The sequence below is a fragment of the Bos grunniens genome, chromosome 7 (genome assembly GCF_055505025.1).
Source record: "Bos grunniens cultivar Pamir isolate PY7600 chromosome 7, Bosgru_T2T1.0, whole genome shotgun sequence".
NCBI classification, from domain to species: Eukaryota; Metazoa; Chordata; class Mammalia; order Artiodactyla; family Bovidae; genus Bos; species Bos grunniens.
The window spans coordinates 14,028,968-14,056,874 of NC_141171.1; the positions used below are offsets into that span (position 1 = coordinate 14,028,968).

General features: G+C 40.1%; 1 protein-coding gene and 1 pseudogene across 1 annotated transcript; both read right to left on the reverse strand.

Moving 5' to 3' along the window:
- Positions 1 to 369: 369 nt before the first annotated feature.
- Positions 370 to 1,320, reverse strand: LOC147368522 (olfactory receptor 7E178-like). Its single transcript, XM_086413462.1, has one exon. The coding sequence runs from the start codon at positions 1,198 to 1,200 to the stop codon at positions 370 to 372; it is 831 nt and encodes a 276-aa protein (XP_086269588.1). The 5' UTR covers positions 1,201 to 1,320.
- An 11,326-nt stretch (positions 1,321 to 12,646) lies between these two features.
- LOC147368523 (putative gustatory receptor PTE01) lies at positions 12,647 to 27,691 on the reverse strand (annotated as a pseudogene).
- Positions 27,692 to 27,907: the final 216 nt, after the last annotated feature.

A 27,907-nucleotide genomic window follows, 5' to 3' on the forward strand; every position in this document is an offset into this window, starting at 1 on the left:
GATTTTCCAGACAAGAGTACTGGAGTGGTTTGCCATTGCCTCCTCCACATAGACTGCATACACAGATTTAAAACATAGTAATCTGTAAAAATGGAGTTGTTCATTTTTCTAGTATGTGGGTCACCACGATAAATGAGAGACTCCTCCTTAAATACAATAAGATTCAGTTATGCAGTATTTTTGACATCTACAGAATCCCAGAAGACCCGTCCAGCCCCATCAAAACATATCTAAAAAGCAATATTCAGGTATAAAACAAGGAGAGGCAAGAAGGCCCTAAGGGCTACAAATGATGTCATCAGAGAGATAGAATTTTCAGATCCAGGTGTTAATTTTGCTACATTTTCCAACCCACACTCCAAATGGAGGTTAGATTGTTTTGTTGAGGAATCTGCACAAGGCCCTTTTGATGTCTTGGTTCCTCAGGCTGTAGATGAAGGGGTTCAGCATGGGGGTGACCACAGTGTAGATAACTGAGGCCAGTGAATCCTTCCTGGGAGACTGTGAGATGGCTGAGCTGAGGTACATACCAAGGCCTGTTCCATAATATAAGCAAACAACTGTCAGGTGAGAGCCACAGGTAGAGAATGCTTTATACCTCCCACCTGATGATGGGACTCTCAAAATGGAGGAAATAATTTTGTAATAAGAGAAAAAGATCCCTGAGACAAGGACAAAAGCAAAAATGGCACCAGAAAAATACAGGATTATATTATTGGTGAAAGTGTCAGAACAGGCAAGCTTAAGGAACAGAGAAGGGTCACAGAAGTAATTATAAATTTCTACATCTTTGAAGCAGGTAAGTTGTAGAACAATCAAATTGTGTACCTGGGAGTCCATAAGGCTACCAAAAAAAGACACAAAAACTAAAGAGAAACAGAGGTGTGGGTTCATGATGACTGGGTAGTGCAGTGGGTGACAGATGGCCACAAACCTGTCATAGGCCATCATAGACAGCAGCATACCATCCATACATCCAAAAAGGATTAAAAAAGACATCTGTGTCAGGCAGCCCCCATAGGAGATGACTCTGCTGTGAGTTAGGATGTTCACAATCATCTTGGGGACTGTGGTGGAAACGAAACCAATGTCAGCCAAGGACAGGTTGGAGAGGAAGAAGTACATGGGGGTGTGGAGGTGGGGGTCAGAGGTGACAGCCAGGATGATGAGCAGGTTCCCCAGCATGGTGACCAGGTACATGTACAGAAACAGGACACAGAGCAAAGGCTGCAGTTCTGCATCATCTGAGAGGCCCAGGAGGAAGAATTCTGAGACACTGGTTAGATTCTGTGTTAGATTTTGTGGTTGTATGTACCTTGGACACCTTTAAAAAAGAAACGAGATTTGGAAGAAAGAAAACAAGTAAATGACATGCAGTACTGTGTCCATATTTTGGATTCAAGCAATTCATTTCTAAGATCATACACCCCATTTCCTTCAGCAATATTTCTCAGTGTGACAAATACTATCTGCTTAGAATTCTTTCTTCATTGGTTTCTGTGTTATTCACATCTGTCTATGCACTCTTTATAAAACTTCACTGAAAAGTGAAAGAAATAAGAACGTCAGAGGTAATATATTCATGACCTCAGTTAAATACAGCCTACTTCTTTAGAGATGATAAGAGACTCCCTTATAGAATAAGAGATCCCCTTCCCAGTCTAAGAAATATATAATAATTCAAATATAAAAAAATTAAGTCATTTATAAAGATCTTATTTTCTCAAATACAATTCTAGATATTTCTCTCACTTTTCTATTTACAAATCTCTATGAAATTCAAGACTATGTCACCTGGATTCTAAATCAAAGATGAATGTTCATAATTGGAAACATTTTTTTGATCTTCAGAGTTTTATTCACCCTTTGTTTTTCTGTCTTCCTTCCTTCATGAAATAGAGATTACTCAAATATCAGAGCTGTCTTTCAGAAGTCATTTAGTATATACTCCATATCTTTGACTTTGGTGGACTTGAAATTCTAATCAACTTTGTTTAATTAAGAGGACAAGATCTAATGTGTTGGTGACTACATAGATAATGTTCATGTGCACAGTATTTTCAATGATTAAATGATAATGAAATTTAAGTAACCCTCTTGAAATTTTTTATCTTATACAGGATTATTTGTTTCGAACCATCTCAGTAAAATGTCTGAAGTATGAGACCACTTTACATTTCTTGAACTCTGTTCTGTACTGACAGGATAATACTACTTCATTGTTTTTCTTTTTTTCAGTTTATTGACGTGATTGACAAAATGGCGTATATTTGGGTGGGTTGTGTGAGATGAAACGTTTTAAAGATATACAAAAGGATGATTTAAATACATATACACACAGGGAATGATTACCACAGTCAAGTTAATTAATATATCTGTCACCTCGCATAGTTTCTTTGCATGTGTGTATGTGTGTGTGTGTGTGTGTGTTAACAGGTAAGCCAACCTCTCTTAGCAAATCTCAACAACACAGTGCAGAATTATTAGCTATAATCAATTATAGCTAATAATTCTGCACTGTGTACATTAGATCCACAGAACTTACTCATTTTATAACTGAAAGTTTATACCCTTTGACCAACATCTCCCCACTTTCTCCACCACCAATCCTCACAACTACAGTTTAAACTATAGTGCTAAGAGCTTGATATTCTTCGCTTCCATACATAAGTGAGATCATACAGTATTTGACTATGTCTGGTGTATATATTTTAATGTGCAAATATTTCTTAGGTCCATCCATGTTGTCACAAATGGCAAGATTTCCTTGTTTTTATGGCTAAATAATAGCCCATCATTTATATATACACAGCATATTTTCTTTATTCATCTGTCAATAGACACATATCCACATTTCACTATTTAAAATAATATCATAAGGGAGGAGCTAAGATGGCGGAGGAGTAGGACGGGGAGAACACTTTCTCCCCCACAAATTCATCAAAAGAACATTTAAAAGCCGAGTAAATTCCACAAAACAACTTCTGAATGCCGGCAGAGGACATCAGGCACCCAGAAAAGCAACCCAAGTCTTCGAAAGGAGGTAGGAAAAAATATAAAAGACAAAAAAAGGGACAAAAGAGAGAGGGATGGAGTTCCGTCCCGGGAAGGGAATCTTAAAAAGAAGTTTCCAAACACCAGGAAACCTTCTAACTGCTGAATCTGTGCCGAGCCTTGGAAGCACAGAGGGCAACATAACAGGGAGGAAAAATAAATAAACAATTAAAACCTGCACATTGCAAGCCCTATGGTAACTCCCCCAGCGGAGAAGCAGCGCAGACACCTGCATCCACCATTAGCAAGCGGGGGCTGGGCAGTGAGGCGCGGCGTGGGCTGCATCGCAAGAATCTGGCCTGAATACCCCGAGCCCTATCTGAGTGAAATAATTTGGACTAGCAAACCAGACTGTGGGATATCTACCACGCGAAAAGCCAGCCCTAACCTATGACACCGCTAGGCCCGCCCACGGAACAAAGGACTGAACAGAGATAGCCGGCAGCAGACCATCCCCCTCCGGTGATAGGCAGCCAGAGCCAGAAGGGGACAATCGCAGCCCCAGAGAGACATTATCTATAAAACTGTAAACAGGCTTCTTTGCTAACTAAAACTTCTTGGGGGTCTGGACGGTCAACATCTGCCTGAGAAGGTGTGCGGGTGCACATCTAGATAAACGAGCGGTGGGGAGGCGATAAGTCGCAGCAATCGCGCTTGCTAAACACCTCATCACCTGAGCTGCTCGGATCTGGGAAGAGCACAAAACGCATGCCCAACTGAGAGTCTGTGCCTCTGAGAACTACCCGAGTGCCTGAACCTGAGCGGCTTGGACCTGGGAAGTACAGGCAGCCCAGGGCCAGCCACAGATGGTTCCAGGCGGAGCAACCTAGAGCCTGAGCAGCGTGGGCAGAGAGGCTACACGTGCCGTGAACGGTGGGGGGGTGGGGGGGTGGGGGGGTGGGGGGGGCGGGGGTGGACCCAGTGTGGCTGAGGTACTGAGAGCACACGCCAGTGTTATTTGTTTGCAACATCCCTCCCTACCTCCCCACAGCGCGACTGAACAAGTGAGCCTTAAAAAAAAAAAAAGTGTCCTCCACCGTCCTCTTTGCGTCAGGGTGGAAACCAGACACTGAAGAGACCAGCAAACAGAAGCTATAACAGAGGGAACCGCCTTGGAAGCTACAGGCAATAGATTAAAACCCTGTGGTTACAACCAACTACATAGGAAGGGGCCTATAGATCTTGAGAAATATAAGTCGGACCAAGGAACTAGCCAAAATGAACTGAACCCACAACACTCACAACAAAACCGGAGAAAGTCCTAGATATATTTTTACTATTTGTATGATCATTCTTTCATTTTTTTAAATTATTTTTTTTTAATTTTTAAAGAAAATTTTTAAGTCATCTATTATTCCTTTAATTCCCACTTTTATAACCGAATACTTTGCAAAAAAAAAAAAAAGACCGTATTTATTTTTAAAGCAAACTTCATATATGTATATATTTTATAATTTTTTGACCTTTTTTTTCCCTTCTTTTCTTTAACATTGTATTTTTGAAATTTCAAACTCTACTCTAGATTTTTAATTTATGCTTTTTCATATTTGTTATCAACTTTGTACCTGTATTTTTTTTATAATTTATGCAACTTTGTTTGTTCTTGTTTGGTTTTTTTTTCTCTCTCTTTCTTTTTCTTCTTCTTTTTTTAACATTGTATTTTTGAAATTCCAAACTCTACTCTAGATTTTTAACTTTTGCTTTTTGTATTAGTTATCAATCTTGTACCTATATTTTCTTTATAATTTTCGTGACCTTGTTTGTTTTTGTTTGTTAGTGTTTTCTCTCTTTCTTTTCCTTCTTCTTTTCTTTAACATCGTATTTTTGAAATCCCATACTCTACTCTAGATTTTTAATTTTTGCTTTTATGTATTTGTTACCAAGTTTGTACCTTTAATAACCCAAACTTCAGTACCCATTTTTCACTAGGGAGCGAGATTACCGGCTTAACTGCTCTCTCTCCCTTTGGACTCTCCTTTTTCTCCACCAGGTCGCCTGTGTCTCCTCCCTAACCCCTCTCTACTCTACCCAACTCTGTGAATTTCTGTGTGTTCCAGACGGTGGAGAACACTTAGGGAACTGATTACTAGCTGGGTCTGTCTCCCTCCTTTTCATTCCCCCCATTTATCCTCCTGGCCACCTCTGCCACCTTCCTCCTTCTTCTCTTCTCTGTATAACTCCGTGAACAACTCTGAGCGGGCCAGTTGTGGAGTGCACATAAAGAAGAGATTACTGAATAGCCCACTCTCTCCTCTATTGATTCCACCTCATCTCATTCGGGTCACCTCTAACTCCCTCCTCCCTCTTCTCTTCTCCATATAACGCTGTAAACCTCTCTGGGTGAAACAAGTTTCAGGGTAAGACATACCAAGCAAATTCTCCAGCAGCAAGGAACACAGCCCTGAGCTCCAAGATACAGGCAGCCCAAAGTCACCCCAAAACCATAGACATCCCATAACTCATTACTGGACATTTCATTGCACTCCAGAGAGAAGAAATACAGCTCCACCCACCAGAACACCGACACAAGCTTCCCTAACCAAGAAACCTTGACAAGCCTCCTGTACAAACCCACATAGAGCAAGGAAACGCCACAATAAAGAGAACTCCACAAACTGCCAGAATACAAAAAGGACACCCCAAACTCAGCAATTTAAACAAGATGAAGAGACAGAGGAATACCCAGCAGATAAAGGAACAGGATAAACGCCCACCAAACCAAACAAAAGAGGAAGAGATAGGGAATCTACCTGATAAAGAATTCCGAATAATGATAGTGAAATTGATCCAAAATCTTGAAATCAAAGTGGAATCACAGATAAATAGCTTGGAGACAAAGATTGAGAAGATGCAAGAAAGGTTTAACAAGGACCTAGAAGAAATAAAAGAGAGTTAATATATAATGAATAATGCAATAAATGAAATTAAAAACACTCTGGAGGCAACAAATAGTAGAATAACAGAGGCAGAAGATAGGATTAGTGAATTGGAAGATAGAATGGTAGAAATAAATGAATCAGAGAGGATAAAAGAAAAACGAATTAAAAGAAATGAGGACAATCTCAGAGACCTCCAGGACAATATTAAACGCTACAACATTCGAATCATAGGGGTCCCAGAAGAAGAAGACAAAAAGAAAGACCATGAGAAAATACTTGAGGAGATAATAGTTGAAAACTTCCCTAAACTGGGGAAGGAAATAATCACCCAAGTCCAAGAAACCCAGAGAGTCCCAAACAGGATAAACCCAAGGCGAAACACCCGAAGACACATATTAATCAAATTAACAAAGATCAAACACAAAGAACAAATATTAAAAGCAGCAAGGGCAAAACAACAAATAACACACAAGGGAATTCCCATAAGGATAACAGCTGATCTTTCAATAGAAACTCTTCAAGCCAGGAGGGAATGGCAAGACATACTTAAAGTGATGAAAGAAAATAACCTACAGCCCAGATTCTTGTACCCAGCAAGGATCTCATTCAAATATGAAGGAGAAATCAAAAGCTTTACAGACAAGCAAAAGCTGAGAGAATTCAGCACCACCAAACCAGCTCTCCAACAAATACTAAAGGATATTCTCTAGACAGGAAACACAAAAATGGTGTATAAACTCGAACCCAAAACAATAAAGTAAATGGCAACGGGATCATACTTATCAATAACTACCTTAAACGTAAATGGGTTGAATGCCCCAACCAAAAGACAAAGACTGGCTGAATGGATACAAAAACAAGACCCCTACATATGTTGTCTACAAGAGACCCACCTCAAAACAGGGGACACATACAGACTGAAAATGAAGGGCTGGAAAAAGATTTTCCATGCAAATAGGGACCAAAAGAAAGCAGGAGTAGCAATACTTATATCAGATAAAATAGACTTTAAAACAAAGGCTGTGAAAAGAGACAAAGATGGTCACTACCTAATGATCAAAGGATCAATCCAAGAAGAAGATATAACAATTATAAATATATATGTACCCAACACGGAAGCACCACAACATGTAAGACAAATGCTAACAAGTATGAAAGGAGGAATTAACAATAACACAATAATAGTGGGAGACTTTAATACCCCACTCACACCTATGGATAGATCAACTAAACAGAAAATTAACAAGGAAACACAAACGTTAAATGATACAATAGACCAGTTAGACCTAATTGATATCTATAGGACATTTCATCCCCAATCAATGAATTTCACCTTTTTCTCAAGTGCACATGGAACCTTCTCCAGGATAGATCACATCCTGGGCCATAAATCTAGCCTTGGAAAATTCAAAAAAATAGAAATCATTCCAAGCATCTTTTCTGACCACAATGCGGTAAGATTAGATCTCAATTACAGGAGAAAAACTATTTGAAATGCCAACAATTGGAGGCTGAACAACACGGTGCTGAATAACCAACAAATCAAAGAAGAAATCAAAAAAGAAATCAAAATTTGCATAGAAATGAATGAAAATGAAAACACAACAACCCAGAACCTGTGGGACACTTTAAAAGCAGTCCTAAGGGGAAAGTTCATAGCAATACAGGCATACCTCAAGAAACAAGAAAAAATTCAAATACATAACCTAACCCTACACCTAAAGCAACTAGAAAATGAAGAAATGAAGAACCCCAGGGTTAGTAGAAGGAAAGAAATCTTAAAAATTAGAGCAGAAATAAATGCAAAAGAAACAAAAGAGACCATAGCAAAAATCAACAAAGCCAAAAGCTGGTTCTTTGAAAGGATAAATAAAATGGACAAACCATTAGCCAGACTCATCAAGAAACAAAGGGAGAAGAATCAAATCAATAAAATTAGAAGTGAAAATGGAGAGATCACAAAAGACAACACAGAAATACAAAGAATCATAAGAGACTACTACCAACAATTATATGCCAATAAAATGGACAACGTGGAAGAAATGGACAAATTCTTAGAAAAGTACAACTTTCCAAAACTGGACCAGGAAGAACTAGAAAATCTTAACAGACCCATCACAAGCATGGAAATTGAAACTGTAATCAAAAATCTTCCAGCAAACAAAAGCCCAGGTCCAGACGGCTTCACAGCTGAATTCTACCAAAAATTTAGAGAAGAGCTAACACCTATCCTGCTCAAACTCTTCCAGAAAATTGCAGAGGAAGGTAAACTTCCAAACTCATTCTATGAGGCCACCATCACCCTAATACCAAAACCTGACAAAGATCCCACAAAAAAAGAAAACTACAGGCCAATATCACTGATGAACATAGATGCAAAAATCCTTAACAAAATTCTAGCAATCAGAATCCAACAACACATTAAAAAGATCATACACCATGACCAAGTGGGCTTTATCCCAGGGATGCAAGGATTCTTCAATATCCGCAAATCAATCAATGTAATACACCACATTAACAAATTGAAAAATAAAAACCGTATGATTATCTCAATAGATGGAGAGAAAGCCTTTGACAAAATTCAACATCCATTTATGATAAAAACTCTCCAGAAAGCAGGAATAGAAGGAACATACCTCAACATAATAAAAGCTATATATGACAAACCCACAGCAAACATTATCCTCAATGGTGAAAAATTGAAAGCATTTCCCCTAAAGTCAGGAACAAGACAAGGGTGTCCACTTTCACCATTACTATTCAACATAGTTTTGGAAGTTGTGGCCACAGCAATCAGAGCAGAAAAAGAAATAAAAGGAATCCAAATTGGAAAAGAAGAAGTAAAACTCTCACTATTTGCAGATGACATGATCCTCTACGTAGAAAACCCTAAAGACTCCACCAGAAAATTACTAGAACTAATCAATGATTATAGTAAAGTTGCAGGATATAAAATCAACACACAGAAATCCCTTGCATTCCTATACACTAATAATGAGAAAACAGAAAGAGAAATTAAGGAAACAATTCCATTCACCATTGCAATGGAAAGAATAAAATACTTAGGAATATATCTACCTAAAGAAACTAAAGACCTGTATACAGAAAACTATAAAACACTGGTGAAAGAAATCAAAGAGGACACTAACAGATGGAGAAATATACCATGTTCATGGATTGGAAGAATCAATATAGTGAAAATGAGTATACTACCCAAAGCAATTTACAGATTCAATGCAATCCCTATCAAGCTACCATCGGTATTCTTCACAGAGCTAGAACAAATAATTTCACAATTTGTATGGAAATACAAAAAACCTCGAATAGCCAAAGCTATCTTGAGAAAGAAGAATGGAACTGGAGAAATCAACCTACCTGACTTCAGGCTCTATTACAAAGCCACAGTCATCAAGACAGTATGGTACTGGCACAAAGACAGAAATATTGATCAATGGAACAAAATAGAAAGCCCAGAGATAAATCCACACACCTATGGACACCTTATCTTTGACAAAGGAGGCAAGAATATACAGTGGATTAAAGACAATCTCTTTAACAAGTAGTGCTGGGAAAACTGGTCAACCACTTGTAAAAGAATGAAACTAGAACACTTTCTAACACCATACACAAAAATAAACTCAAAATGGATTAAAGATTTCAACATAAGACCAGAAACTATAAAACTCCTAGAGGAGAACATAGGCAAAACACTATCTGACATACATCACAGCAGGATCCTCTATAACCCACCTCCCAGAATATTGGAAGTAAAAGCAAAAATAAACAAATGGGACCTAATTAAACTTAAAAGCTTCTGCACAATAAAGGAAACTATCAGCAAGGTGAAAAGACAGCCTTCAGAATGGGAGAAAATAATAGCAAATGAAGCAACTGACAAACAACTAATCTCAAAAATATACAAGCAACTCCTACAGCTCAACTCCAGAAAAATAAATAACCCAATCAAAAAATGGGCCAAAGAACTAAATAGACATTTCTCCAAAGAAGACATACAGATGGCTAACAAACACATGAAAAGATGCTCATCATCAATCATTATCAGAGAAATGCACATCAAGACCACTATGAGGTACCATTTCATGCCACTCAGAATGGCTGCGATCCAAAAGTCTACAAGCAATAAATGCTGGAGAGGGTGTGGAGAAAAGGGAACCCTCTTACACTGTTGGTGGAAATGCAAACTAGTACAGCCACCATGGAGAACAGTGTGGAGATTCCTTAAAAAACTGGAAATAGAACTGCCTTATGATCCAGCAATCCCACTGCTGGGCATACACACTGAGGAAACCAGAATTGAAAGAGACACGTGTACCCCAATGTTCATTGCAGCACTGTTTATAATAGCCAGGACATGGAAGCAACCTAGATGCCCATCAGCAGATGAATGGATAAGAAAGCTGTGGTACATATACACAATGGAGTATTACTCAGCCATTAAGAAGAATACATTTGAATCAGTTCTAATGAGATGGATGAAACTGGAACCTATTATACAGAGTGAAGTAAGCCAGAAAGAAAAACACCAATACAGTATACTAACGCATATATATGGAATTTAGAAAGATGGTAACAATAACCCTGTGTACGAGACAGCAAAAGAGACAGTGATGTATAGATCAGTCTTATGGACTCTGTGGGAGAGGGAGAGGGTGGGGATATTTGGGAGAATGGCACTGAAACATGTATAATATCATGTATGAAATGAGTCGTCAGTCCAGGTTCGATACATGATGCTGGATGCTCGGGGCTGGTGCACTGGGACGACCCAGAGGGAGGGTATGTGGAGGGAGGAGGGAGGAGGGTTCAGGATGGGGAACAGAGGTATACCTGTGGCGGATTCATTTCGATATTTGGCAAAACTAATACAGTATTGTAAAGTTAAAAAATAAAATAAAAAATAAATAAATTAAATTAAATTTAAAAAAATAAAATAATATCATAAGCACAAGGGAACGCATATATGTCTTAAAGCTTTTGAGGTCATTTTATTAGCACGTACTCTGAAGTGCAGTTACTGGGTCCTGTGGTAGTTCTATTTTAGTTCATTGCAGTTTTTTCTTTTTTAGGCCACCTCCATTCTGTTTTTCTAGTGTCTATAAATATTCATTCCCACCAACCAAGTACAAAGATTCACTTACCTCCATATCCTCAGCAACATTTGTGTTTTTTTTTAATATAATACCCATCCTAACAGATATAAGATGATATTTAATTTACATTTGTCCTTGCATGTCTTCATATTAAGTGATGTTGAGTGCCTTTTACCTGGTGATCTTGTTCTCCTGATCATAAACTCTCTTATTTATAGTTGAGGAGTTTCAGGGGAGGTTTCACAGCCAGGTCAGAACTCAACCTACTTATCGCGACGCAACAAATTTCCATGTCAATCCTTCCTGATTCAGGGATTGCAATTCTTACACTTCTGCCTTTAAAAGGTAATTCTGGTTCATTATTTTGGTATTCAAACTATAATTTATTTGTTTAAAAGATCAAAATAGAATAATGAAAACACATCTGGGCAGTTTCGTTATCCATGAAATTATTATAGTAATTGAACCTACCAAATAGGACTATTGCAAGAACTTTTAAAGAAAAATCATTAATGTTGCTTAGACCAGTGGTTTTCAGATCCAGTTGATCTATTATTTATATGTGCATATTTTAAAAATACTCAGTTACCCCAGCCTCAGTCTAGAACCAGTTCCAGGATGTCTACATGTGAATTTCTTGGTCTCCCTTCTGTGAAGCTGGGCTTGATAAACGCCACCTTAGAATACTGCACAACACTGAGAAGAAGGTCCATGACTATTATATCTATTAATACTATCATGAATACTTCACCTACTTTGAAAATATGGACATTAATAATATTCGCTTCAGATGTCACATATTATAAAAATTTAAAACATTGAAATTTTCATGGCATCTCAGTTCAATCCCATCTTCTCCATGCACATCCCCGAAAGCAACCAGTGTTGTGAGGTTGATGGATTTGTTTCCTTGTAAATGTTTCCATAATGTCAGTATTCATTTATGTATCCAAAGCCAGCTTTCATAAAATCTTCTCTAAACAGAATACTATCCATATTGCCCCTGAAATGCACTTCTTTACATGACATTTTGGTTCCATCTCTCTGTAAAATACATACAACTACCTCATTTTCCTGACACACATTTTTGCATAAGGAAAGACAACATTTCATCAGTTCATAAATTTACATTTATAGAAAGCAATATAAATTTAACAAATGTAAAATATATCTTTGACATATGTATTAAAGGCAATAATACATACTTTAATATAGTTTATATATAAAGTGAATATTTAATTTATATTATATGTATTATATTTTTATTCATATCAGTTCTGCTAACAACAATCCTATGAAAATTTTTGTACCTCTCTCTATATCAAACAAATGAAGATTTGTATGTAATATGTGAGTGGTAATTAGTCGTTCAAGTTCTAATAATTGATTCATAATCAGTTTTACTAATTAATATTAGTAATTACTAATATTTGTTTCAATGAAAAAATCATTTTTGACAACTGCACTGTCTTTTAATAAGGTATCTTTTGAAAAGATCTTTGAAGTGTGTCTTGTGATAATTTCACGTTAGCTGCACATTTTCATCTTATATAAGAAATCTTGTCAACCTTAGATTTCAAAACTGGACAGCAAAATGCATGGCTAATCATTGAAAACCCTATAATCCTCCATTTTAGGGTCATTATGGCCTCTGTAAACTGCTGTGTCACTTTCATAATTCACAGATACACCCCCTGAACCAAAAGAAGATGAAACCGTTTATCTTCCCTGTCACTTCTGGGACCCAAGTAGATTTGAGAAGAAACTCTTACTAGGTACAGTGGAGGTGACTGAGAACTTTTGTAAGAATGAGCAGACCAGGGTTTGAGTCCTGGGTCTTTCACCCCCTGTAAGTGGAGTATGTGCAAATCTCCACTCTCTGTGTTTCTGTTCCTTCCTGGAAATTCAGTCCAATATTTGCCTCTACAGTGTACATCACACCTAAAGGGAAGTGTGGAACTTAATAAATAATCAATCATTTGTATAAAGAATTTCAATCATTATTGGGACATCATACTCATTAATAAAATAAACTCCCCCCAGTTTAATGACCTTTCATGGGCTCCAAGGCAAAGAGATCAAAGCCTTTCCTGTCTCAAAGCTGGAGTATAGAAAACACAAAATCCTAAAATACATCTTGGCTCATGCATCAAGATGTGCATGTCCTCTTCTTTTCTGACTCTTTTTTCCCATATGTTCATGAAAATTTCTTCAATGACTTCTCAGAGATTGAATGCTGTAGAGGCTATTGAATAGAAAATGATAGGTCCCAAAGAAAGCCCTAGGATACAGGAAAAAACAAGCAATGTTTTAACTTGTCTCTCGTCCTATGGGACATTCTGAAAAGGATGAAAACACTAGCGTGAATGGTCCACTGTGTGGAAGCTATATTGCCAACACATTGTTTCAATGAAAACTGGACGGGTTTATTCAGCACTAAAATGGGTTTTTCACCTTTGTTGCCTCCACTGTGCTACCAAGATATAGGCTCTGAGGAATCAGAAATAAATAAGCCTCAGTCATTTCTCCTCATTATGAAGAATGTACTTGTACCAACAAAAATCACAATAAACTAAACAATAAAATAAGCAAAAATCTCCAGTCAGGGATGTGAGGAAACCATAGCATAAGATGAAGAGACAATTAAATCTGATGACAGGAGAATTAGCCTTATCATTATTAGTAACAAAATTTAAAAAATGTATTTTTCCTTTTCTTCATCCATCATATAGTTATTGCACAGAGGACTACCATTATTTCTTTAGTCCTAATTCAGTGGGTTTGTATCAATGAGGAATCAAGTCTGTTGACAATCCTAAGTCTCACAGATTCTAAGAAATTTCCCTATAACACACTAAGAATTAGTGGAGCATAAAAGATTCAAAATAAAGTTTTTCTTCTCTGAGTCTCATACCCCAAATTTCACTGTTTTCAGACTTTCTGAAAGTTTTCAGCAAAAGTACAGAGATATAGCAACATATACATCTGGAGTATATTATTTTAAACTGTTTTCATTTACCTGAGTAGGAATGGACCACAAGACTCTGATTTTGTATCTGCTTTCATGACTGAGTCAGCTGATCATCAGTGCAGAGGAAAAAGTGGACAGATGAAGTGAAATCCAGAAACAATGTCAACAGAGAGATCTACCCTGGAGTATCAGGTGGCAATCATTTCTCTGGTCTTTGCCTGTGATCTCATATGTTCTTCCTAAAGCTGACACAGCAATAGCTACCTACTGCTCTCCACTGTACCCTCCAGAAAACTCCAAGGGGAAGGGCACAGTGAGCAGGGAATCTCTGCCGGGACTGACAAGGAAGTGGCACGATGGTTTGAGGTGGCAGAGGGACTTCCCTACCTTGCATCTGCAGTCAGTCTGTCTAAAATCATTGGCTTCAAACTTGGTTTTAACATTGTCTAACTCATGGTCTGGTTGCTGTTGTTTAGTCCTTAAGTTGCATCTGACTCTTTGAGACCTCATGAATCGTAGCCTACCAGTCTCCTCTGTCCATGGGATTTCCCAGGCAAGAATACTGGAGTGGGTTGCCATTTCCTTCTCCAGGGAATCTTCTTGACCCATGATTTGAACCCACATCTCCTGCATAGGCAGGTTCTTTACCACTAAGCCACCAGGAAAACCCCTTGAACTGGTTCATGTTACATAAAATATTTCACTTCTCTATTCTAATTAAAATAATAGTAATGTGCGTACATAAATTGGGGAGAAATTATGCAGATGTACTCAAGCAATAAATATAAAACAATTCCAAACCCATGCAGATTGTTCCCAAACTCCCTTCAGCATCATTATCTCCCTCAGCACTTACTGGGCTGGGCTGCATCTCTGCCGGAACATGACCAAGGAGCACAGACTCACTGCCTCTCTCCTGCCTAGTGTGTGATGAAGTCTCAGGGTCCCTCCTCAGGACGGACAGGAAGACAGACTCAGGCTGGACATTCTGTTGTAGGTTCCTACAAAGGATGGAGATAGAGGTGTAGATTCACAACATGAGAACAGGCAAAGCAAAGAGCTGGAGGCACTGGCCAATTATTTACAAGGATATGACCTTAGGGCTCAATGCATAAAGCTCATCATTAGCTAGTTAGTCTATATTATTCCAATCTCTGGGGACTTGTTAATATTAATAGACCAGGAAAGGAGAAAAGTGAATGTCCTAGGATGAGTCTGTGTCCCTCTTCTCCTCAGGAGGAAATTTCCTGTACTCTTGCTCCTTACTTCCAAGTCACAGGATCTTAACATAAAGTCCGATTTTTTCTCATTTTGCCACTCAGTGTGTGGTTTTGAGAGCTGAAAATCCATGTATCAATCATGAAATCTATGCAGCATGAGGTCCATGCCAAGGATGTGTACACTTTCCATTTTCAGAGTTAATCATTGTTTCTAAGGATAACTTGTTTTCATTTCCTTACTTTAGCTCACACTTGATGTGAGGAAATACCCAATGGAATGAAAACCAGAAGTTGAGATCAGTGAGAGCATCTCAGATCCTGCCCACCACACAAGCCTCATGCTCTGTAAAGACTGTGTGCTCCAAGCCATTCAAGGCTCAGGTCCTGCCCATCTGCTTTGTAATATGTCCCCAGATTCACTGCACCAACATGATCTCAACAAAAATTCCCTGGAAACAAACTAGAAATGGGTAGACTTTCCTCTCTACTGGGTACTGCAGACCCCACTGTACAGCTCAGGTCATGCAGTTTCCAATGACCGCTGGTTTGTGATACACAGGAGAGCCCCTCCATTAGCATCAAGGCAGGTGTGGAGCCACAATATTAGAACTGGCAAACTAATGAGCTAGAGGCACTAGCCAATTATTTACAACGATATGACCTTAGGGTTCAGTGCCTGAAGCTCATCATGAGCCAGTTGGCCCATGTTGTCCCGATCTCTGGAGACTTGTTAATATTAGTGGAACATGAAACAGAGAAAAGTGAATGTCCTGGGAACCATCTGGGTCCCTTTTGTCCTCAGGAGAAATTTTTCCTACATTCTTGCTTATTACTTCTCACTTGCCGGATCTTAACACAAAATTCAGACTTTTCCCCTCAATTTAGCCATGCAATGTGTTATTTTGATATCTATAATTTGATAGTATCAATCATGAAATCTACAAAGCATTAGGTATATACTATGGATATGGCATAATTTGCATTTTCACAGTCTCTGAAATTAAATAACTGCTCCTTGGAAGGAAAGTTATGACCAACCTAGACAGCATATTAAAAAGCAGAGACATTACTTTGCCAACAAAGGTCCGTCTAGTCAATGCTATGGTTATTCCAGAAGTCATGTATCGATGTGAGATTTGGACTGTGAAGAAAGCTGAGTGCCAAAGAATTGATGCTTTTGAACTGTGGTGTTGGAGAAGACTTTGAGAGTCCCTTAGACTGCAAGGAAATCCAACCAGTCCATTCTGAAGGAGATCAGCCCTAGGATTACTTTGGAAGGAATGATGCTAAAGCTGAAACTCCAGTACTTTGGCCACCTCTTGCGAAGAGTTGACTCATTGGAAAAGACTCTGATGCTGGGAGGGATTGGGGGCAGGAGGAGAAGGGGACGACGGAGGATGAGATGGCTGGATGGCATCACTGACTCGATGAATGTGAGTCTGAGTGAACACCAGGAGTTGGTGATGGACAGGGAGGCCTGGCGTACTGCAATTCATGGGGTCGCAAAAAGTCAGACACGACTGAGCAACTGAACTGAACTGAAGGATAGCTTCTCTTATTTTGGCCAATTTTAATGAAACTTCACATGGGGTTACAAGAGTTAAACATGATTTAGCAACTAAATCACCACCAAACAGATGAATCTTGAGTTCTAAGGTTTTTTTTTTCTTTATTGACATTGGCATATTCGAAAACTATTGATCTTTACTTACAATTTAATAACTGATACTTTAATTAAATATTTCAGTATATCTCCCAGAAGGTCGCAATCAAGGTGACAGCCAGGGCTGTAGGCATCTCAAGGCTGGATCAGCAAGTGTCCATTTCCAAGCACATTCATAAGGTTGTTGATAAGAGTCACCTGTTCACACAATATTATCCAGAGAATTCCTTCAGTTCCTTGACACATGGCCTCCTGGTGGGGCAGCTGGGTTTTATCAATGTGAGCCATCAAGAATACCAGAGAGAGGCACCAGGAAAATAGCCAGATTATTGTACTCTGTTCCCTATTACTTCCCAACATTTCTTCCTCATTCTTGTTGTTGGAAGTGGGTCTCTATGTACATCTCACACTCAGTGGCAGGGAAACACACAGGGGTAGGAAAACCAGGAGTTTGGAGGACCTCAGATAGTGCCCACCACACAGAAACCTCACTGTCGATGAGAGGAAGACACTGAATGTTGGGACATCAAAAATAATTCATCCACAGCAAAATGTATTACTATGCATGTGGGCTATGCATGTCCGCTAAGTCACTTCAGTTGTCTGACTCTTTTCAACCCTTTGAACTGTAGCCTGCTAGGCTCCTCTGTCCATGAGATTCCCCAGGCAAGAGTCCTGGAGTGGATTGTCATGCTCTCCTTCATAGGATCTTCCCAACCCAGGGATTGAACCCAAGTGTCCCTCATTGCAGGTAGACTCTTTACCAGCTGAGCTACCCGGGAAGCCCTGAGTTATCTTTGAAGTGAAGTGAAGTAAAATTCACTCAGTCATGTCTGACTCTTTGTGACCCCATGAACTATACAGCTCATGGAATTCTCCAGGGCAGAATACTGGAGTGGGTAGCCTTTCCCTTCTCCAGGGGATCTTCCCAACCTGGGATCCAACCCAGGTTTCCTGCATTGCAGGCAGATTCTTTACCAGCTGAGCCACAAGGGAAGCCCAAATGGTGATTGAGTAGAGTTGATTATAGAGAGATGAGGGGAATATTGGGGCTCTATAAGATATGTGGGCAGTGGTAAAAGTGTTAAACTGAAGTAACAGCATTGTGGGGAGAGGGAATCAGACATTAGAGTCAGTGCTAAGGATGAGTGTAGAATACACGGTGTATATGAAAGATGGATATTGGTCTTTACGTAGTAAATTAGTGATTTGCTTTGCACTTGCCTTGGTTTTCCTTACATGATGACTATCTGTAAAGAAAACAGTAATCTACTCACATTCAGTGTTTGATGTGTCATTGAGAAATTTCTGTCCTCACTTTTTATCCCTTTACTATGTGCACAAATAGTCAAACCCCACTCTTTGTTCTATGAGTCTTAATCTTGCAGTTACCATTAGAGCAAAAAAGATTCTATTGAATGTCCTGATAATAAACGCAAACCATATTTGTATGATTTTAAAGCAAACCATATTTTTTTCTCTCTTTTGCAAGTCTTCCTAGAGTGTCTATAGAAATTTCAAGACAGAAGAAAAATACTGGATGTATAATTGTTAAATTGACTTTACTCTTCCTTATGAGGTACTGGGTAATTTGTTCAATGTTGTACAAAGTAGAGCTGTGCCTAATCTCTGCCCTTGCTGTACTACACAAGAGTACAAATAGACAAATTTCAGTTTCTATCCTCAACCTAATGAGAACATGCTGCATAGCACAGGGAACTCTACTCGATGCTCTGTGGAGACCTAAATGTGAAAGATATCCAAAAAAGAAGGGAGCTATGCAAACATATAGCTGATTCACTCTGCTGTACAGCAGAAGCTAACACAACATTGTAAAGCAAATACTCCAATAAAAATTAATTTACAAAAATCTAAGAGTGTTTTAAGCTCCGTGTGGTTAGCAAAGAAAAATTAGAATGAATGAGAATATTTTAAAAAAAAATTTTTTAAACAGATTGTTTTTCTGAGGAACCTCCACATGGCCCTTTTGCTATCTTGGTTCCTCAGGCTGTAGATGAAGGAGTTCAGCATAGGGGTGACTACAGTGTACACCACCGAGGCCACAATTCTTCCTGGGAGATTGTGAGATGGCTGAGCTTAGATAGACGCCAAGGCGTGTTTCATAAAATAAGTAAACAAATGCCAGGTGAGAGCCACAGGTCAAGAAAGCTTTATACTTCCCACCTGACGTGGGGACCCTTAGAATAGAGGAGACAATTTTATAGTAAGAGAAAAAGATCCCCAATATAGGGAGAAAACAAGAGATGGCACCAACAAAAATACATGATTATGTTATTGGTGAAAGGGTGAGAACAGGCAAGGGTGAGGAGTTGAGAAGGGTCACAAAAGAAATTAGAAATTTTCACATCTTTGAAGTTTTATCACCACATCTTTGAAGTTTTATTTCCACATCTTTGAAGTTTTTCCACATTTATGAAGTTTTATCATGGTGAGTTTTATCACCATGGAATTGTGCATCTGGGAAACCAAGGGACTGATGAAAAGTGATACCAAAACCAATGAGCCATGGAGATGTGGGTTCACAATGTCCAAGTAATGCAGAGGGTGACAGATGGCTACAAACTGGTCGTAGGCCATCACAGTCAGGAGGAGACCATCCAAACACCCAAAAAGCATAAAAAAGGACATCTGTGTCAGGCATCCTGCATAAGAGATGACCCTGCTGTGAGTCTGAATGTCCAGAATCATTTTCAAGATTGTGGTGAAGGTGAAATCGATGTCAGCCAAGGATGGGTTTGAGAGGAAGAAGTACATGGAAGTGTGGAGATGGGGGTCAGACGTGACAGCCAGGATGATGAGTAGATTCCCCAGCACGGTGACCAGGTATATGGACAGGAACAGGATAAAGAGCAAAGGCTGCAGTTCTGGATCATCTGAGAGTTCCATGAAAAGGAATTCTGAGTCAATTGTTAGATTCTGTGGCTCCATATAGCTTTGACACCTTTTGAAAAAGAAGAGAAGATTGAAAGAAAGGAAACAAGTAAATGGCCATGCAGCACTATGTCCACATTTTGGATTCAAGCAATTCACAAACAAAATATTCACTCTTGGTTTAAAAGTCTGTTCTTTATGTCTGTGTCTCCTTTGCTGCCCCTCATGTAGGAGTGTTGGTACCACCTTTCTAAACTTCATATATATTTATTAATAAACAGTACTTGTCTTTCTCTTTCTTTCACTCTGTATAATAGGCTCTGGGTTCATTCATGTCAATAGAACTGACCCAAATATGTTCCACTTTATAACTGAGTATTGAGGCAATATGTCCTGGTACCTCAGCAATATTTCTTTTTTTTTTTAACTTTACATAATTGTATTAGTTTTGCCAAATATCAAAATGAATCCGCCACAGGTATACATGTGTTCCCCATCCTGAACCCTCCTCCCTGCTCCCTCCCCATACCATCCCTCTGGGTCGTCCCAGTGCACCAGCCCCAAGCATCCAGTATCGTGCATTGAACGTGGACTGGCAACTCATTTCTTACATGATATTTTACATGTTTCAATGTCATTCTCCCAAATCTTCCCACCCTCTCCCTCTCCCACAGAGTCCATAAGACTGTTCTATACATCAGTGTCTCTTTTCTGTCTCGTACACAGGGTTATTGTTACCATCTTTATAAATTCCATATATATGCATTAGTATACTGTATTTATGTTTTTCCTTCTGGCTTACTTCACTCTGTATGATAGGCTACAGTTTCATCCACCTCATTAGAACTGATTCAAATGTATTCTTTTTAATGGCTGAGTAATACTCCATTGTGTTTATGTACCACAGCTTTCTTATCCATTCATCTGCTGATGGACATCTAGGTTGCTTCCATGTCCTGGCTATTATAAACAGTGCTGCGATGAACATTGGGGTACACGTGTCTCTTTCAATTCTGGTTTCCTCAGTGTGTATGCCCAGCAGTGGGGTTGCTGGATCATAAGGCAGTTCTATTTCCAGTTTTTTAAGGAATCTCCACACTGTTCTCCATAGTGGCTGTACTAGTTTGCATTCCCACCAACAGTGTAAGAGGGTTCCCTTTTCTCCACACCCTTTCCAGCATTTATTATTTGTAGACTTTTGGATCGCAGCCATTCTGACTGGTGTGAAATGGTACCTCATAGTGGTTTTGATTTGCATTTCTCTGATAATGAGTGATGTTGAGCATCTTTTCATGTGTTTGTTAGCCATCTGTATGTCTTCTTTGGAGAAATGTCTATTTAGTTCTTTGGCCCATTTTTTGATTGGGTCGTTTATTTTTCTGGAGGTGAGCTGTAGGAGTTGCTTGTATATTTTTGAGATTAGTTGTTTGTCAGTTGCTTCATTTGCTATTATTTTCTCCCATTCTGAAGGCTGCCTTTTCACCTTGCTAATAGTTTCCTTTGATGTGCAGAAGCTTTTAAGGTTAATTAGGTCCCATTTGTTTATTTTTGCTTTTATTTCCAATATTCTTGGAGGTGGGTCATAGAGGATCCTGCTGTGATGTATGTCAGAGAGTGTTTTGCCTATGTTCTCCTCTAGAAGTTTTATAGTTTCTGGCAATATTTCTGAGTGTCTCAAATCCAGTTCTGTTTTTGTTTTTTTTTCCTTGTTACTGTTTTTTCAATGGTTTCTATGTTATTCACCTCTTTCATTACACTGGCCTGAAGAATGTTAGGAAAGCAAGGAACTTTTATGATAACAATCTATGATCACAGCAATAAACTTCTCTGGTGGCTCAGATGGTAAAAAATCCACCTGCAATGTGGGAGACCCAGGTTCAATTCCTGGGTCGGGAAGACCCCCTGGAGAAGAACATGACAACCTACTCCAGTATTCTTCCCTGGAGAATCCTCAGAAACAGATGAGCCTGATGGGCTGCAGTCTGTTGCAGGAAGGGGGACACCTTCCAGGGCTCGAAAGCAGACTCTTGTCTAACACAGAAATGAATGATCTGAGGAGACACATTTACTGACAAAGCAAGAGATTGTATTGGGAAGGGGCACCCGGGCAGAGAGCCTCTTGGGTAAGGGAACCCAAGAAAATTACTCTGCCACATGGCTCGCAGTCTCAGGTTTTATGGTGAATGGATAAGTTTCTGGGTTTTCTTTGGTCATTCATTCTGAGTCCTTCCTGGTGGTGCACACATTGCTCAGCCAAGATGGATGCCAGTGAGAAGTATTCTGGGAGGTAATTGGACAAGTGGTGTCACATTTTGAACTTTCCCAAACTCTTCCAGTTGGTGGTGGCTTATTAGTTCCGTGTTCCTTACCAGGACCTCCTGTTGTAAAATAACTCATGCAAACGGTTACTATGGTGTCTGGCCAAGGTGGGCAGTTTCAGTCAGTGTGCTTCCCCTAACAGTTCATGGAGTCACAAAGAGTCAGACACAATTGAGACTAAGCACAAGCACTCTTAATGAAATATATTGAATAAGAAATAGACTTCTCCCTCTGAAATGAAAATATCTCTTGACATATCAATAAACTATAAATGGCACAGACATCAGCAATTTCTTGCCCTCAAATGTGGATGAGGGCTCCCAAAACTGCGATACACCACCACCAACACCCCCACAGTGATTGCTGAGGAGCTGGGAGGGGTTCTGTGCTGTGTTTAGTCGCTCAGTCTTGTCCGACTCTACAACCCCAAGGATGGTAACCCGCCAGGCTTCTCTGTCCATGAGATTTCACAGGCAAGAATACTGGAATGGGAGGGCAGGGAAATGCAAGAAGCAGCCTTCTGCCACATTGCCACTCCTTAAGGTGAACAGAGAAACAAGATTTGGTCCCAGAGGGCTGAGGTGCATATGAAAGGAATGAATTCGCTGATCCTGGAGGCTTGCACCTTCCCATATATAGAATGCTAAATTCCTTAATTTGCTGTCTGATCTCTGATGTTCAGACTGCCTGCTCCCTTTGTTGCAGACTTGTATATAGCCTGCAAACTTGTATTTAGCCTTCCCATCACAATAAACTGTGGAAAATTCTGAAAGAGGTGGGAACACCAGACCATCTGACCTGCCTCTTGAGAAATCTGTATGCAGGTCAGGAAGCAACAGTTAGAACTGGACATGGAACAACAGACTGGTTCCAAATAGGAAAAGGAGTATGCCAAGGCTGTATATTGTCACCCTACTTATTTAACTTATATGCAGACTTCATGGCAAATAGATGGAGAAACAGTGGAAACAGTGGCTGACTTTATTTTTCTTGGCTACAAAATTAACTGCAGATGGTGATTGCAGCCATGAAATTAAAAGACGCTTACTCCTTGGAAGGAGAGTTATGACCAACCTGCTGCTGCTGCTGCTAAGCTGCTTTAGTCATGTCCAACTCTGTGCGACCCCATGGACAGCAGCCCACCAGGCTCCCCTGTCCCTGGGATTCTCCGGGCAAGAACACTGGAGTGGGTTGCCATTTCCTTCTCCAATGTATGAAAGTGAAAATTGAAAGTGAAGTCGCTCAGTCGTGCCCAACTCTTAGGGACCCCATGGACTGCAGCCTACCAGGTTCCTCCGTCCATGGGATTTTCCAGGCAAGAGTACTGGAGTGGGGTGCCATTGCCTTCTCCAATGACCAATCTAGACAGCATATTACAAAGCAGAGACATTACTTTGCCAACAAAGGTCCGTCTAGTCAAGACTATGGTTTTTCCAGTGGTCATGTATGGATGTGAGAGTTGGACTATAAAGAAAGCTGAGCGTTGAAGAATTGATGCTTTTGAACTGTGGTGTTGGAGAAGACACTTGAGAGTCCCTTGGACTGCAAGGAGATCCAACCAGTCCATTCTAAAGGAGATCAATCCTGGGTGTTCATTGGAAGGACTGATGTTGAAGCTGAAACTCCAACATTTTGGCCACCTGATGCGAAGGTCTTTGAAAAGACCCTGATGCTGGGAAAGATTGAGGGCAGGAGGAGAAGGGGATGAGATGAGGATGAGATGGTTTGATGGCATCACCGACTCAATGGACATGAGTTTGGGTGGACTCTGGGAGTTGGTGATGGACAGGGAGGCCTGGTGTGCTGCGGTTCATGGGGTCACAAAGAGTCGGACACAACTGAGTGACTGAACTTGCCTCCTTGGAGCAGTTTTCTCAAGTTACTGGGATGCTGTCTCCCACGCTCAAATTCCTAAACATTCCCACCAAATAAAATAACTCTCTACTTTTAGGTTGTGACTATATTTTTTAGTTTACAGCACAAACAAGCGCTATTTTAGCTTGTCTTTTGTTCTATGGGACACCCCATAGGCATGGACTGGAAAGCACCAGTGCATGCAAGCCATGTTGACTAGTCTCTGTTTCTGTGAACCAAAGAAAGGTTTATTCAATATTTACCATATTTGGGGTTTGTTTTTTGGGGGGGGTTGGAATGGGGGGGTGGGCATTATTGTTGAAGGAAAGCTACACTGCTCAAAATAGCCTGGAGTTAAAACTCCCCTTGAGGTCCTCTCCACCATTCAATACAAAGTTCTATAAAGAACTTTCTCCCCTAAAGATAGGAATGGACAATAAGATTATGTTCAGCTCCCAGAGGATCCCAGTCTCCAACCAGTCTCAGGAATTCCTTTCCCCAGTTGTTTAAAGCTAACTAATCAAAAATAATCATGAGGAAAAACAAACCTCCTCAAAACGATGTTTCTCCACATATATATGTTTTCTATATGTACCTACTCTCTTCTCCATTTAGTGCAGCAGCCCACTAATCTGACTGCTGCCCCTTCTCACCTCATTAAAAGTGATCTGTTCCTGTAAAGTGTGGGTCTTGTTTTTGTTTTGCTTTGTTTTTTTCCTCGAACCTTGCCTTCTCTATCTCCCTTACCTTACAATTGTTGCCTACATTTTGCCAAAGACTAAACTCTGGAGAATCAGAAATAAATGTGACTGAGTCATTTCCTCCAAGTAGTCATTATCCACTTACATAGGGATGAAACTTAAATGCTTCGGGAATTCCCTGGCTGTCCAGTGACTAAGACACCATGCTTTAACTGCCAACGGCCCTTGTTCGATCCTTGGTCAGGGAACTAGGATCCCACAGCCATGCTGCACAACCAAAAAAGAAAAAAGAAAAACTAACATGATTTGTCAGGTATCCATTAAAAACCAAACTGTCAGGTCACAGAATGTTTCAGTCAAATCATATGAACCTTAAATTTTGCCCTTATTGTAAGCATAGTTAAATCATATAAGTAGTATTGTTTATTTAGTTCTTACTCAGTGGAATGGTATTGTAATCACGAAGAGTTAATTTTGAATTCACACCGGATCTGATCTGTGACTTTAACCCTTATCGTGCTGCTTCTGAGTTATATGTACATAATGGCCTGCCTCAGGGAGATAACCTGACCCAACCCACCTGTGAAGGACTGTGACATATTCTTAAATTCTTTGTGTGGCAAAGGGCATGGTGCCCTTCCTCTACTGCTTACAGAAGTGGCCCAGAAATTCACATTTGGGGAGGCCAGAGTCACAGATAGATATGACATATTTGTTGGTTGATATGAGAAGAGATATTTCATTTCATACCACCCGTGAAATGACTTGTAAGGAAGTCAAATTCACACATCCCCCTGCCTGAGGCTTGCCATTCTAGGAGACATTTGCAAGGATTGAACTGTCTTTTTACTTTGTTTCCTCACCACCACCACCACCACCCCCCACCCCTCCACTATCTCTGATCCATAAAAAAACCTGATTTTGAGTTCCCAGCAAGATGGTTGTTTTGAGGCACTAGACTGCCATCTTCTCTGTCAGCTGGCTCACGAATGAAGTCCCCTCCTTGTCCCAACACCTCATCTAGGTTTTATTGGCCTATCATGTGGTGAACAGCTTTCTTCACAGTCCAACAGTCACATCCATACATGATCACTGGAAAAACCATAGCCTTGACTAGATGGATCTTTGTTGGCAAAGTAATATCTCTGCTTTTTAATATGCTATCTAGGTTGGTCATAACTTTCCTTCCAAGGAGTAAACGTCTTTTAATTTCATGGCTGCAGTCACCATCTGCAGTGATTTTGGAGCCCCAAAAAAGAAAGTCTGGCACTGTTTCCACTGTTTCCCCATATATTTCCCATCAAGTGATGGGACCAGATGCCATGATCTTACTTTTCTGAATGTTGAGCTTTAAGCCAACTTTTTCACTCTCCTCTTCCACTTTCATCAAGAGGCTTTTGAGTTCCTCTTCACTTTCTGCTATAAGGGTGGTGTCATCTGCATATCTGAGGTTATTGATATTTCTCCTGGCAATCTTGATTCCAGCTTGTGTTTCTTCCAGCCCAGTGTTTCTCATGATGTACTCTGCATATAAGTTAAATAAGCAGGGTGACAATATACAGGCTTGACGTACTCCTTTTCCTATTTGGAACCAGTCTGTTGTTCCATGTCCAGTTCTACCAGTCCATCCTAAAGGAGATCAGTCCTGGGTGTTCATTGGAAGGACTGATGCTAAAGCTGAAACTCCAATACTTTGGTCACCACGTGCAAAGAGTTGACTCATTGGAAAAGACCCTAATGCTGGGAAGGATTGGGGGCAGGAGGAGAAGGGGACGACAGAGGATGAGACGGCTGAATGGCATTACTGACTTGATGCACATGAGTTTCGGTGAACTCCGGGAGTTGGTGATGGACAGGGAGGCCTGGCGTGCTGCGATTCATGGGGTCCCAAAGAGTCAGACACGACTGAGCGACTGAACTGAACTGATCTGTGGTGAGCAGAGCAAGCTTGGACTTGGGAACCCTTATCAACCAGGAATCAACTCAGATAACAATATGGAGGTTCAGAGGTACTAAGTACTTGTTCCATTTTTCTAGATAGCAAGTAGAGCAGACAGGATTTTAAATTATATTGTGCACAATTTAGTGACAAAGCAACAACAGGGAATCATTAATAAAGGTTCATGATACCAAGTCTATAGCTTGTTGTTCACTTGCTTAGTCATGTCCAGCTCTTTTCAACCCCTTGGACTGCAGCATGCCAGGCTACCCTATTCTTCACTATCTCCCAGAGCTTTCTCAAACTCATTTCCATTGATTCAATGAAGCCATCCAACCATTTCATCCTCTGTCACCTCCTTCTGATTTTGTCTTCAGTCTTTCCCAGCATCAGGGTCTCTTCCACGGAGTCGGCTTTTCACATCAGATGGCCAAAGTATTGGAGCTTAAGCTTCAGCATCAGTCCTTCCAATGAGTATTCAGGGTTGATTCCCTTCAGGGTTGACTGGTTTGATCTCCTTGCTGTCCAAGGGACTCTCAAGAGGCTTCTACAGTACCGAAGTTCAAAATATGTGTAGCTGACATCATTCTCCTCCTCATTTTCATCATCACTTTCATGATCACTGACACTTTGAAATACTTAAGGGACAGTTGTTTGTTCTTGTTTTATGGTTTTTTTTTTTGTCTTGTTTTTGTTTTTGTTTTTGTTTTGGCTATGCCATGCAGCTTAGGCCATGAGTAGGGATTGAACCTGTGCCCCTTCAGCAGAAATATGGACTTCTAACCACTGGGCCCACAAGGGATGGTTTACAGGGACTCATTTCCTGCTCCAGTGAGATAGATGCCAATGGGCACTAGAGTCCATGTGGGAGAAAAACAGAAATCTAAATAAAAGTCCCAGAATCCCCACCAGAACCAATACCATAAACTCCATGGGCCTCTGAGCTGACTGCCTATGGTGCCCTACCATCTTCTACTACCACTGTGCTTCTTATGCTGATGATCAAGATACAACCCTCCACCAGGCCTTCCCGTATCCAGTATCTCCAGTGGCACTCACTGTACTGCACCTCCTTTATGCTGGCTCATCACAAAGGACTAACAATCCGCTGCCCTTCCCATTCTTGGTAAGTGATGAAGGTTCAGGCTTCATTCTCTGGACTGGCAGAAAGACAGAATTAGACCTGAACCCCTTGATGCATACAATGACTCTGGGAATAGAAGACACACATACAGGTGCAACTATACAAGGACTTGCAAACTGAAAGCTTGCACAGCACAGGCTGATTATTTGAAGTTGTGTGG